General features: G+C 34.5%; 1 protein-coding gene across 1 annotated transcript; it reads right to left on the bottom strand.

The window, feature by feature from the left end:
• Positions 1-9882: 9882 nt before the first annotated feature.
• On the bottom strand, positions 9883-14941 carry LOC122291084 (putative disease resistance protein RGA3). The gene is made up of 6 exons (XM_043098729.1): positions 14753-14941; positions 11773-14668; positions 11540-11668; positions 11202-11335; positions 11064-11111; positions 9883-10193 (listed from the first exon to the last, which is right to left on the bottom strand). The coding sequence occupies exons 1-2, from the start codon at positions 14939-14941 to the stop codon at positions 12641-12643; spliced, it is 2217 nt and encodes a 738-aa protein (XP_042954663.1). The 3' UTR covers positions 9883-10193; positions 11064-11111; positions 11202-11335; positions 11540-11668; positions 11773-12640.
• Between the last annotated feature and the right edge of the window lie 258 nt (positions 14942-15199).

Below are 15199 nucleotides of genomic sequence, written 5' to 3'. Positions count from 1 at the left end.
GTATTTTTCCAAATACAGAATCTATTTGTAATTAATCTCCCTTCTATATAAATCTTTTCTCCTCTCACCTCTTTGCATTTCATATAAAGTTACTGCATTCTAGTGCTAGTCCAAAACTGTTGCAATACACATGGTGAGAGAGAGAGAGAGAGAGAGAGAGAGAGAGAGAGAGAGAGAGAGAGAGAGAGAGAGAGAGAGAGAGAGAGAGAGAGAGAATAGAGGCTGGAAACCATTTAGATATGCAACGAAAGAGGCAGCAGCAGCTTCTTAATTTGGTTTGCTGTTTATATATAAGATCAGTCCATATATACATATATATATATATATATATATATCTATATATATATATTCATTACAATGTATTTAATGAGTGGTTTTGTATGTTTCTAACCACTGTAGTTCTAACTGTTTCCTCCTTTGTAGATGACTTCATTTGATAGTTACCCTTTTATAATGGTGAAAAAAAATTTAGCTTTTCATCTGGCTAATCTTTCTGTCAAACAAATTCTTTTTCTATATACTGAAATATTGTTATAAGAAAGCTTCATCAATAGTTTTAGGCTGTCAATCATCTTCTTTTATTGCAAAGTATACCATTGTTGTCTCTTGACATGCTACTGTGAGCTCATTGAGACTGAGATTAGATGGGATTCTGCCTATCAAACTCTCAATCCTGGCTTTTGGGGTTATGAATTCCTTCTTTCTTCCTCACTATTTGTTTTAACGTTTAAGCAATTAAAGGAGGTTGTTTTAAGATGCAGGGGCATACATGAGCCCACAAGGAATAAGTTCCTTTCTTCCCCCTCTAGCTTTATTGTAATTATTATTACAATAATTACAATAAATGCCGTGCTAAGTCATACTCTGCAATTATATTGGTATTTATATATAATTGCAGGAGCATTTCAACAAATATTATTTGGGCTATTGGTAAGTTACTTTTGGTAACTGCTTAGTATCACCCAATAATGTGATTCCCAAACCTCCACGATGTCAACATAATTGATACACTATCCTCGTACTGAAATAGAGCAGAACAAACTAGTGCAGTTTTTTGTTTGGGAGCTATTTGCAATTAAAATTATGAAATGACATGATGATCTCCCACATGATCATCCACAGAATTGATTTGCAGTGATACTTTGTTTTTTGACTCATTGAGCAAAAGGAAAACCAACAATTGGCTATATTTATTGATCATCAAATCTGTTTGCTCTTTGATCAGTTTCCACAATTACATCTTTTGAAAGAAATGGATCAACCTTAGTGAGTATTAGACAACAGTTGAATCATTAGTGTAATTTCTGTCACTGCCTAATGCTGTGACAGCACCGAGGCCAGTTTGTTGGAGGGTGAGGAAGTGTCTCTAGCTTTCCTTTCCCATTCTTCATGATGAATGCTGTGCCTATTCCCCAGACCTATGTAGTTCGGAGTGAAAATTTCACTGAACCAAACCCCTATAAAAATTTTTGGAGCAATGATATTTATGTTTGTATTTAATTAAGATTAAATACATTTTATTCTTAATTAATAAAAACTGATAATCTTCACCTGGATTATCAGTAACAAAAGATAATTGCAGTGAATCCACCTACAGGAACTCCAATGGTGTTCATGTAAGGTGGATGGACCAAGTTTAGTATTATGTTTGAGGATCATAGTTCCCACTGCCATACCCCACAACATAGAAGCTAAAGTCATGTTGTGACAACATTGTCAGAGCTTGAGAGAGAGAGAGAATTGCTTGAATATATAAGTTGTTCACGAGTTTCCATACCTTTCCTTTGTTGATTAATATGGTACCACCTACAGCCTTGAAGTGTAGATACTTGGTAACATCTGTGTGAATGAGATCACAGACCAATGTACCATTGGCCATAATGGTATACAAAGGAAAAATGGGAGAAGGTTTGAACCATAATATCATGACTTAGGGAGGATAGAAAACGGCATATTGAATGTGCATAGCACATTTTAGTAGATTATGTACACCAAACTTAATTATCCTCCCTAGTTGATTACATCTGACTTACTTATGCAATGTTGGTCTTATATTATTTATTCACAGGGGTTTGCATAGTGGTATAATCGGTAATAATGAGATCGTTCAACTATAACATGGATTTGTGATAGTCAGTGTTGGGGCGTGATTATAGAGTTGTGAAACCCTGTGGTGTTTGCTCTCTCTTTCCCTCAATCTGGTATTATCTTCTTTATGATGCTGACACATTTTCCCTGAGATATCATATCTTTTGACTGATAAAGTAATGAAAACACCTTCTTAACACTATGTCAATAAGCCCACCATGACATAGTCATGCCCTGTATTGGGAGTAACCAGTTTAATAATTATTCCTCGTACATAAACTTTTTCCTTTACTTTTATGTTGTTGGAGTTAAAATCATTGCACCACGTAACTTTTTGTTGTGTTCGAAATATAACTTTTGTAACATTTGAATGTAAATATACGATTTACATTCCGGTGGGCCCTTACCTTTGTTTCTTGCAGCTAATTTAATTCTAAGTATCTATTTATGTGTAGAGCTGCAAGTCAGTCTGCACATAAATGAAGAGTAGTGAGGGTTGGGTAGCTTCTCATAGGGCATATGAATAGGATGTTCAGCACTTATCCAGTATTAATCTGTTTGCACCCAAATTTTGATCAATTTCAATTAGAATTACTGAATTATATGCTAGCTATATTATAATAATGTCTCTTGGATGTCGGCCCTCCAGAAACAGAACTTGAATTATATAATCCCTCTCCACACATTACACTAGAAATTGATTTGGAAACACAACTCCAAATCTGAGTGCCATCTTTGGTATAGTCATTCTTAGACTACATTGTATTTTATTCAATTTGACACATCTTTTGTGTAGAAGATCAACTATTATGAATATCTTTGGATGGATGTTACAAATCAGCAAACATACCCACACAACCACACCCTCTTTTAGAGTGTCGTAAAGTAATAACTTGAAATTGTCAGATTTCAACTTGCCCCAACCTGCTCTTCTCTATTTCGCATTGTCAAGTTATGGATATTAGAGCACAAAATAATTTGGAGCCCAAATTGTTGAACGGGCATACAATATCAAATTTGGATATAGAAAAAATTTCCCATATATTCCAGCAATATAAACTTTAATAATGTTGCTATCTTAGAATCACCATAGAAATCATTAACTGCTCTACTTTAAATATTACAGAACCCTTAGACTCATTAATATCGGCAGAAGTTGCTTGTGCCTTTCAAAAGATTAGGAATTTGTGTAAGATTTCTAACATTACGTTAAGGACCTGAAGCTAGGTTTTGATCACTCCTAAACTCTCTCGCTCTCTCTCAAGCACATACTAAATCCCTTGAAATTTTTCAGATATTTCATTTTCTCTCTTCTACTTTCAATTTGTTATTTCTTTTATAACTTTACAGCCATCTATGAAGAATCTAGCTGACATTGATCTTATTACGCCTTAACTTTCATTTTACAATATTTCCCCTTTTATCCAAAGTTTTTCATTTATTGTCTGGGAAATGTTTCTCTTTTCTTACAAAAAAAATGTATCTTCTATCTTATCGAAACTTATCTAAAAAAACTTTAAAAAGGGATATATAAATGCACTTGAAGTTGTGGCTGTTCTGGGTATTATACTCTGCTCCCAGCTCCTCCCTTAGTTGATCTCATCTTGATTCTAGACCAGGATATTATACGTATTGCAGTCTTGCCTATTATTTATGCCACATAGTTGTTTCCTAAACAAATGCCATCATTGTTTTGTACCCTAGGAAAATTTGAAGGATGAGGTGAACTGCAACTTTTGAAGCTTTATTTGATCGATTCTTCTTATTATCTTGCTCACAGGGGCCCTTTTCGAGGTAATTACTGTATATGTTTTTAACTAACCACTATTATATGCCTTGACTGATATATTTTATACTTGAGGAACAAACCATGCTATTTAGATATGTTTTATAGGTAGCAATATGGTAGTTTCAGTTCTTATGGTTTTCCCTCATGCTTTTCGGCATAATTCTTTAGATGTGAAGTTTAGCAATGCTACCTTCCAGCTAGTTTTCCTGAAATTAGTTTTGTGACACTAATATTTTAAGTCCAGCCTTATTATGAGTATATGTACATGTAAGGTTGTGTGTCAAGGCAATTTCAGAAGGGTCAATATTACCCTTCTCAAACATTTTTGTTACTCCTATTTTTATATTTGGAAATTGCACCATTTTTACCATTTCGCTAAATTATTGAAGTTGGATGGTGGTTGATGTATCAGAAATGAGGTGTATTATAAATGTCTAAATATAATACACCCTTTTGTAAAGTTTTGTGTTTCCATTGATATCTAAACGTGCATGTCATTTTTTCAGTTTATCCCTTTAAATTCATTAAGGATGATTTCGTACATAAAAACACAATATGTCATAACCCGATTATCATTCATTGCACAGTATTGTGTCCTGCTAGTGTAAAGCTATTCTGAATACATATGATATTTAGATAAAACCGTTTCCCCTACTATCACAACACGCTTCATCTACTCCAAAATTAAAACCTCGTTTCACTTTATGGGGTGAGTGAGCCTTCTACCTATTGGAGGATCAATTTGGGGAAAAGTCTTCCATGATATACACGTTCATCATACACTGTTAACATCTACAAGTCATTTGTGAATGGATTCATTAAACATGAATCCACATCACTGTCACACATCCTTCCTTTTTCACAACCTCCATACTTTAGTAGGATGTACCTTCGTTTATAATTGCAGTTCAAATTCACATTTTGCAAATGATTCATGAAATCAGTATCTTAATTTCAAAGAGAAAAAATTACTGAAGTATACCAACTATACTCTTCCATAACCTCCATTCTAGTTCTAATTCTTGTTAGCATCTTTATATGCATTTTGACGCCGTATACCAACAACTACCCAGATAGTATCATATTTAACATGATGACATATTCTGCCGCAGTTGGTATACTCCTGGCATGTTAAAACCAAACTGTTCAACACAACCTGTATCATTCCACAACGATCAGCATGACAACCCCGGTTAGCATCATCACATCCATCTTCTCTTGTCATCCACTACATGTTGGGTGTAACACAAATGCTGATTGTATCTATGTTTGTTATTAGAGTTGGCACGTGCTCTATCAATCTGAACAAAATTCCAATGTTGTATATCTACTGTAGAAATTTATATCTTAATTTCCTGTGTTTATATTCTTGGAGTTGGCATGTGCTATATACTGTGACATTGAGAATATACGCTGTGTTCATTAGGTTGATGAAGTTGATCCGTGTGAAAAGATGATTTCTCAGATATGCAAAGAAGCTAAAATTTACAACATATATGACATTGCAGGGATATATATTCAGAAAAGGGAAAAATATGTAAAAACAAAACTGTGAGGAATAAAAGCAAAGATTGAAAAGAAATGAAAATACTTGGTTAGGGTTGCAATTACTAATTTCTTAACTGTGATTTTTACTCTCACCAGTACATGAATTGTAGAGAAATTTCTAAACTTGCTAGTATTTGTCTTCTTTTGTTTCTAGGTGAACTACCCTTTACCATTACTGTTGTTGTATTGATGTGCAAACTTCTGGAACCAACACCTTCCAAGCTATACTGGAAGTTCTGCCCAACATGTATCTGTTGGACTAATGTCCACACCAAACTGACCCATCCAGCAATCACAGCACAGGTAGAATTTCTGGTGAAGAATTAGTGAGTAATAATCAGCAACTACCCTAGCCAAACATAAGAAAATCCTACTTCAAAACTTTCCAGTTTTAAGATTTGATCTTAAAACTTGTGTGACTAAAAAGATATTAGCTAAACCACATGAGGCAACAACCAGTGCATGTTATTCAGGACGTGGACAGATTTACAAGTATTTGCTGCTGTAATTTCTTTTTCAGTTCTCACTACACGAAAAAGACCATATCTATCAAAGTATTTTTAGAAGGATCTCTAAGAGTGAATTTTGGGACTTATACCTGTTTCATGATAACTGAAATATTTCTAACTACTAAATGGTATTTAGGTAGAAAGAGTTAGATGTTATGGTCTGTTAAGTGGTGATGCAGAGAACAACTATAAATAAAGGCATCATGCTGCAAATAATGTAAATTTTCAATTTTAGATGATTTGGGTATAATTGTTATTTGTATTTCATTTTGCCAGTCATGAGAGATTGTAAAGCAATATAAATTAGCTGAAGGTAAAGTAATTTAATTGTACATGCAACTTATCTCACTAACATCTCCTTGTACATGCCAGAAAATGTGAAGTTCCAAGAAGCCATTACTCTAGCTGAAGGTCTGAACAAAACTTGTTGAATCTATGGAGGGAATTGTGAAGATCAGTAAACAGGTACACATCACTAACTTTGTCAAAGAAGATATCGGGTACTAAATGATATGTTGGGTAATTGTTGATGTATGGAGTCTTCACTGCATGCTGGATTCTGTCATAAGGGCTTTTACACATTGAAGACACAAGAATTCCATAAGAGTGAATTAGGTTGTTGCATTAAATGACAGGAAAAAATAGATGGCAGAGATACTGCAATATACAAAGTATTTCTCTATGTCTTTATAAATGTTTTGGGTTACATGAACCAATCAAACACTCAATATGTGCATTTGGACCAGCGATACTTATGGTCCAGGCATCTGGTTTTTCCTCCTAATAACAAATAGGATTCTTTAACATCTTAAGAGTAGAACCATGTAAATATCATTAACAATATCCCATACTTAAAATTGAAATTTCCAATTTTAATACTTATAGTCCCAATGTTGGGCCATGCTTCAAACTTGGAAAATCAAATTTATTATCTTTACTATAAAGTATGTTATATCTCATCTGAACTTGTTTAGTTAGACAATATGGGTTTTGATGGGATCCTGAGATGTCAATCTTACTTGAATGGAAGTTGAACCATAAAATTAATTTTAGAACTTCACTCGTTGGCAAGAAAGAATGATGTTCCTTTTTCACTTGTCGTGGTGTACATAAATGTTTATTATATATTCTGTTGCAGTTAGTAATTTATCCTAAAAGAAATGACAATAGCATATATTCCAGCAAAATTTCTAAAAAGTGGGCATAAGGGTATTAATATTTCACGAGTTTCCAATGACAGTGCGTGCATACCATGATGCATGAGGGTCTAGATCATCATCAATATGCATCATCATCTGCTAGTCATTGTGTAGTTAGACAATCCCTTGAATTTATGGTTTCTATCTAAGATGTGAGATGTGTGTTTTATTTATTTTTTTGGGTATCTTGCTTCTCTTGGTGGAATTTTTTTTTGTTTCATACTCTGTTTTCTAGCGAGTATGCATGCAAATTTGTATATTGCAATTGCCTGACTAGTCATTCTATCCCGCCTGCCAGGTTTTGTTGGAGAGAGACACGTTATCAAGAATGCAAAAGTAGTTTCCCCCACATAACACAGTATACAATGAAGTTGTTCTAGCCTGCACCACCAATGCCCAGGTGCACTTGGTCTAGATAACATTGTTAAATGTAAAAGAGCCGGACATTGTGCACTATATATTTAGTAGTTCGTAACTTGTAGGTTCTTGGTTCCATGTGGTCCAACCCAATGTATAGCCCATAACTACATTAAGGTCTCATGTTAAACTGGGATTAGATGAATGAATGTGTTTGATTTATTATATCACAAGGAAATGGTTCTTTTTTAAGTTGATCCATCATATTCATTAGTGCAAATAAGGGAAGTTCCAGATTTTAGTATTATGTTATACTAGTAATTTATGGGAGTACTTAATATTGGATAGTTGGCCTAGGTGTGGCCGTTTCATGTAGGTGAAAAAGTATTGGTAATATTTAAAAACTGGGTTTAAAGTATTTTGACAAAATTAATATATTATTTCATCAGGGTCTTTGGGCATATAAGTATTTCAATTTAGTCACTAAATTAGACATATAAATAATTTAGTGATTTAAATACTAATAATTTAGTTGAGTGTGAAAAATGGACATTTCAGATAGCCCAACTCTTTAGCTGAAGCGGGAAAAAAAAATGGTCAATGGCTTTTTGCAGCGATTTTTGCTCACTGCAAATGACCAGCAAATGTATTCCTAAAGCGTTGCAAACAACACTAAAATTGCTGCAAATCCCTAATTGCAGCATTTTTTTAACGTTGCAAAACTCCTAAAGCAATGGACATAGCACGCTGCAAATAGACTTAAAAGCAACGTTTATAAAATTTGTTGCCTTAGTTTCACATTAATTGCAACGTTTTTTAACGTTGCAAAATCTCTCAAACAACGACTACTGTGCGCTGCAAATACCTTTAAAAGCAACGAGAAAAATATTTGATGCGTTTGATTGAATCTAATTGCAGCACTTATATTTCTATTGCAGCGATTTTATGCTATTGCAAAAAAAGTCTAAAGCAACAAAACTTATAATTGTTGTTTTGGACATCATGCTTTTGCAGCGTTAATGTCTCTATTACAGCATTAAATTGTCGCTGCAAATATAATCAACATCAGCGTTATACGTAATTGTTGCTATTGAAAAATTCCATTTGTAGCGATTACAGAGTAATTGCAGCGAATTAAAGTGTTGCAATTAATGATAAAAACAACGAAAATATATACACGCTACTTGAATGAGTAATCTATTGCAAGATTGCAACAATAATTATCGCTGTAAGTGGTGTTTTGCAGCGCTAACTACCAAATTTGTAGATGATTTTTGCAGCGCGAAAGTGAATACAATACAGCGATATTAATACGCTGAATAGATATCTGTTGCAGCGTTTTTATCATTTCGTTGGAATAGATCAAAAATAAAGGGTTTATACTGTCGAACATGCAAGGAATTTGATAACATTGGAATTGAGAAATTGCAGCGTTTTCAGTGAGTATTTGCAAGGATTTTAGGCGCTGCAAAAAGCCTAAATCCTTGTAGTGCTTCTCAATTGCCACCATTTGATGTCATGACTTACGGTAAGGTTTAATCAACACTAGACCCATTCCATTATACACAAGTATCCAATGATTAAATTTTCAGGTTGGTAATGGAATTCATTTGATATATATATATATATAATCTCAGATTGGTAGTTCTTGTGGCTTGAAAAAAAAAATATTCATATTTGCTGATTAGCGCTAGCAATTGTTCTCTTATCCCGAACTTGTTGGAATGAGGATAGATTTTATCTTTTGTTGCTCGACTTACTAACACCAACCAAAATCACGGGTCATCTAGCATGCCACGTGTCTATCACTACAACCATTTGAGTCGAGTGTAGCATAGATGCCGGTAGGGGCGTAAAAGAATAAAAACCAGTTGAATTGGATTGGGTTCGATCCAATTTGTAACTGGTCCATCCTAAACCAGTTCATGTACCAATTTTCATATTTTGAAGGTTTGAACCGAACCGATATATTCTAAAATTTTATATTATATATAAAATATTTGTTATTATATTGTATGTATTATATGCTAAATTATTAATTATTATAACAGGAAATTTTAATAATATATTATTAGGTGTTAATTATTATAAAATAATGCATGTATACTATAATATAAATAGACTAATAGTTTTGCTTATTTAAACATTATATTATCACTAACATACATAATCAAATATAGAAATAAGTTAGACATTAATATAATAACATGAAATTAGGTATTATAATATAAGTCTAATATAGAAATGAATTCGTCACCACTTACTGGTATAAAAATAAGTCTGATATAATAAGTTAATATCACGAATTATACTATACTGAGTTAATCTCACAAATAAGTTAGATTTCTTTTTTGAGAAGAGGACAGTATCCCAATTTTATTGATTGCCCTCGCTTATGGCGGAGGAATACCGTGGTAACATCCAAGACACTTGAGATTTACCAATATTCAATAAAATCATCCCAGGCATCAAAACCAAGTAAATAAAATTAACCTATACAATAAACTCAACAATAAATCAATAAACTAATCTAAACATGCCTATTTGTAAACCAACACCACAAATAACAATAAATCAAAACAAAACAAACTAGAAATCAAAGCCTTAAATTAGGCAAACCCAAAAAATCCATCCTAAGCAAACCCTGCATATGAAGGGGCAAATCATTGGAGCCCACATATGTACAATTCTTCCCCTCCTCACCTGCCTTGCAAGAAAATTAGCTACCTTATTACCTTTACCAATAAGTTAGATATTACTTATACTATACTACTATAATTAGACACTAATGAATTTGTAATTGTTAATAATAAATATTAAATTTTAACAATTAAATTTAGTGTTAAAAAACTTATAATACTAAACTTATTTAGTGTCACGTGTAATGGGTAAATTGGAAAAACCGAACTGAACCGAATTGAAATCGAAAAAATTGAAAGCTTCGATTTCAGGGATGAATTAGTTCGTATCAATTTTTAAATTTTCAAAACCGGTGTGTACTAGTTCGATTCTAAAGTCTGCTAAAATCGGACTGAACCAGACCGGTTACACCTTTAGGAGCCGACTCTGCGTGTTCCTCTGCAAAGCTGCTAGGGACCTAAATTGCTTGATTCTAACTATCTGACTAAGTTACAACTTTTCCTAATCGAGAATTTAGGGGAAAAAGATGTGAAGATCTTTGTCAATGACTTAGGAAAAAATGGTTGTAGTTCTACATTCACATATGAAGACTACAATCGCATTTGAAAAACTCACCAATTGGATGCTAAAACTGTTATTACACTGGTCCCCTCCTTGGCTTGGCCAAGGACTAAGTGCTCGGATCTAATTTATTGGTTCTATCGTCCTTTTATTTTACTTTTCTTATTTTTCTCTGTTCATCACACTATATAAGATGTGGTATATTTATCATCATTAGATATAAAAAATTATCCAATAAAAAATCATATATTGGTAATAAATGTGCTACATCTTATATAATAAAATGAGAGTGAAATGGTAGTGGTGTGTAGAACTTTTCAAAAAAAAAAAACTTGATAGGCTCCAATACAAAAATGGATATGTACAATGAACCTCTTTCAGGCTAGTAGCAGCAGTACAGATCTTCGTTGGCTTTTCATTCTGAGAAATAGTTAAAATTGGATGAGGTGACAATGTGAGTTTTACACCCTCCAATAGGAGAAGGACACATCAGCACTTTGATATACTTACCATAGATCAAAGTGTGCCAAAGAAAAGTCTCACTTTTAGCAATCTCTCTCTCCTCAATCCTGATCCTTCCTCGGTCTTTCTTCGTCGGAAAACCTTTCAGCCTAATTGTTGAATTGCATCCCACATCGCATACCCTGCAATGTTACAATAGAGAAGCTTAACATCTCTAGTGAATAAAAACATAGATTTGAAAGTGATCTTACATTTATATATAGCAAATGAGGGAGACAAGTAAAAGTCCCCAAAGCCTAAATAATTAGCTTTCTAAAAAAACAAAATCATAAAAAAAGTGAAAGGGAAAGAAAAACGTCTATACTAGTCATGCCTATAGATCTTACATTTTCCTTGGTTATCACACAACTCTTACTCCACTACAAATCAGTCACTGGCTTCTTCCTGCTAACAACAACAAAATGCCAAGCACATTCTACACTTCGCCTGCTTCAGTTCTATCGATACAATTGACTCTGCAATTCAATAGCCAATAAATAATGTAAGAGAGAGAGAAAAACAAAAAAATGGTGGGAGGTGAAGAGGCCATAAGGTAATTGATACATAACGACCTGAATACCTGGAGGAATCGAAAACTCAGAGTGAGAAGAAGAAAGTTGCAGGTTGGGGATATGAGCAATCTTGGGCCAATCCTAACCTGTCTCTCTTTCACAGCTTGGTAAAACATTGGGGCAATTAGCAAATTTCAAAATTTTTAAAGATGTTAGCCTATGCATTACTTCAGGCAGTGATTTCAAACTATAGCATCCAGAAATTGTAAGCTTCACAAGTGATGTCCAGTTGCCAATCCATTCTGGTATATCCATCAAGTTGACACAATTTGAAATTTTTAAGTCTTGTAGAGTGGTAACATGTTGAAGCCCCGACGGGAGAAACACCAACATTGGGAGATCCGAAAATGTCAAAAATAGGAGATTTTTAAGCCCCTCCCAATCGCCTAGATCACAAAGCTCAAAACAACTATGAAGCTCCAATTCTTGAAGTGCAGTTAGATATTTTATACCTTGGGAGAGAAATTTTAATCTAGGGCAATTCTTTATGAACAAATACTGGAGAGAGGTGAGATTTTGAAACCCCTCCTCCGACAATGTTTCTAGATCCTCAATATCTTCTAGGTGTAGATGCTTCAACTTGGAGAGAGGAGTGCATGAAAAGGTGACAAGTGTAGAGGAGGAGGAGGGCAAGGTTGTTGTTGTTCCTGACAGATTTTGTAGTGCTGCCACATTTGTCATCATCATGGTCTGTTGCACTGGCTTCCAACTAGCCTTCGACAATTCCAACATTTCAAGATTTGGAAACATTGGCAATGAAGTCAACATAGGGCAACTCGATATGTCTAATTTTGAAAGATGTAGAAGAAACAAAGGGAGTGAAGGATGCTCTATTGTCTTCATCAATGCATCCGTTATGCTATTGGCATCCATAGCTTAGTCACTCCTCTTCCTCCACCAACCCTTGAGATTATGGCAGCGAAGAAGTTGAATTTCATCTAGAGATGGTAAAAATGGCGTTATAGCTGAAGAAGAAGAAGAAGAAGAAAGGAAATCGGAGCTTTGATCGCCCCAATTTGATATGTATTGCAAAGAATCCAATTCTTTAAGATAAAGACGCTGAAGAGAAGGTAGTTGACTCAGCCGTGGCAAATATTCTAGTTTCTTACACCTCCACAGTTCAAATGTAACGAGATTCGTGAGTAAAGAAAGCGAAATCGGAAACCTCACACATGCATAGTACTCTATATAAAGTTTCTTAAGATTTGGGTGAAGTTGGAAGCTTTCCAATGCCAGCATTTCATCACCCTTGTCTTCTTTCCTCCATTGTAAATACAGAGCTTGAAGAAGATGTTTCTCCTTTAAATTTGCAGCCTTATAATCTAATGCAACATCTTTCTCGCCCCTCATACCTATGACTTTTAGAGTTCCTCTTAGGTTATTTAGTTGGTTTAGCTCGCCTAGCCCACCGATATGCTTTGAGGTAGAAGCAACAGAGTGGATCACAAAGCTCGATAATGTTTGAAGATTAGTCAACTTCCCCAGTCCACATGGCATATGACTTAAAACTTCACAATTGTCAATAACAAGATGCCTGAGGTTGATTAATTTTTCTAATTCTCTTGGCAATTCTTCCAGAGAAACACAATCAAAGAGTACCAATGTATGCAAATTTTGCAACTTTGTTATGGAATTCGGCAACTTCTTGATATTAGAGTTTCCAGACAAATCAAGATATCTTAAAAGCTTCAAGTTTTTTATAGATTTTCGATCATGACCAACCCATGTTCCATGCAGATCCAACGCTCGCAGTTTCTCACAAGAGGAAAATAATTTATCACAAGCTGACTCAGATATATGTTGCAATTTGTAAGGGGTGAGAAACGTCCTAATTCTAGTTGCTTTTGAAAATGAAGTAGAAACCCCAGAGGAAAAATATTTATCATCGACAATTGATACATGACGAGTTTTCTCAATAATGATTTTCTTATCATTATCTACTATGGTGATCAATGATCTTGCCACTGATACCGCAAGATCATGCATGAGGTCATGCATTTTAAAGTAAATTATGTTGCCCAAACCATCCATTCTAGCTTCTTGAAAGAATGATCTCCAATATAAATCCATGAAATACTCATGGCCAACATCTTCTAAGCATTCATCTTCATCTGATAACTTAACAAACCCTTGTGCTATCCAAAGATTAACAAGAAGGGGTTTATTAATCATGTAATCTTTTGGAAATAAACTACAATAAGCAAAACATTGCTTCAAATGTGAGGGGAGTTGATCATAACTCAACTTCAGAGTTGGTAAGATGTCTTTTTCTTTTATTTTTGAGAGTTTATTGTTCTTGAAAAGCAACCACTCTGTTTCTGAATTTTGCAAATACGATAATGTCCTTCCAATTGTTCTTATGGCAAGTGGGACACCTAAACACTTTTTTAGAATCTCCTTTCCAATGGTCACAAGTGTTGAATTTCCAGCCTCCTCTCCATCCCTAAATGCCATTTGCTTAAATAAGGACCATGAGTCTTCTTCATTTAAACCACCTAAGAAATATGGATGTTCCACTATGCCTGTAATATTTGCCACCATCTCACTACGTGTGGTTACTAATATTCTATTGCCTCTTGCACCACCCATCAATATTGTTTTCAATTTATCCCATTTCTCACTATCCTCATTCCACACATCATCCAACACTAGTAAGTACTTCTTTCCTTCAATTTCTTTCCGAATACGAGAGGCCAATGTCTCCATTGCAGAAACTTCTTGTTTCTTGTTTGTTATAGATTCTAAGATTTGTTCTACAATTTTTTGAACATCAAAGATATCAGATACACAAACCCACATTTTTAACTGAAAATATTTTTTGATCGCTTGGTCATTGAAAATGAATTGAGCTAGTGTGGTCTTTCCTAATCCTCTGATGCCAGTAATCGGAAGGATTGTGACATTCTATTTAACTTCGGAATCAGAAAGAAGTATATCTATTATCTTCTTCTTGTCATCCTTTCTACCAATAACTTCTGCCTCAAGTACAAAAGAATGAGAATCATCCCTCTTCATACTCTTGACTCCTATCTCTACATTGCGTTCCTCCAAGTGGAATTTCCTATCAGATGAAATGGCATCTAACTTTTGTCTAATTGCCTTAATCTCATGGCCCATTTTTAGATCATAGACAAGTTGGTTTGATTTGGAGAAGAAGATTCGTACCTTTTTTGCCATCTTATCCCGAGTCATCATCTCTCACAACATACATTTAGTGGAGAAACCATCCAACAAGTCCTCTACATCATAAACGATATCCTTAAGCTTTTCAAGCCAATGTCTAACTTCATGGTTCACTACCTGTTGCTCCTCAGCATCAAGAAGCACGGCTTGGATTGTTGAGACAGTGCTCTCGAGCTTGTGAAGCTCATCTGTCACACCGCAAAACAGGCTAGCCTCTTTGAGAGTTTGGGAGCCCAAGCTCTCAATTATTCG

The sequence above is a fragment of the Carya illinoinensis genome, chromosome 13 (genome assembly GCF_018687715.1).
Source record: "Carya illinoinensis cultivar Pawnee chromosome 13, C.illinoinensisPawnee_v1, whole genome shotgun sequence".
NCBI lineage: Eukaryota > Viridiplantae > Streptophyta > Magnoliopsida > Fagales > Juglandaceae > Carya > Carya illinoinensis.
The sequence above is the reverse complement of the archived record's forward strand: the minus strand, read 5'-3'. Positions and strand labels throughout refer to the sequence as shown.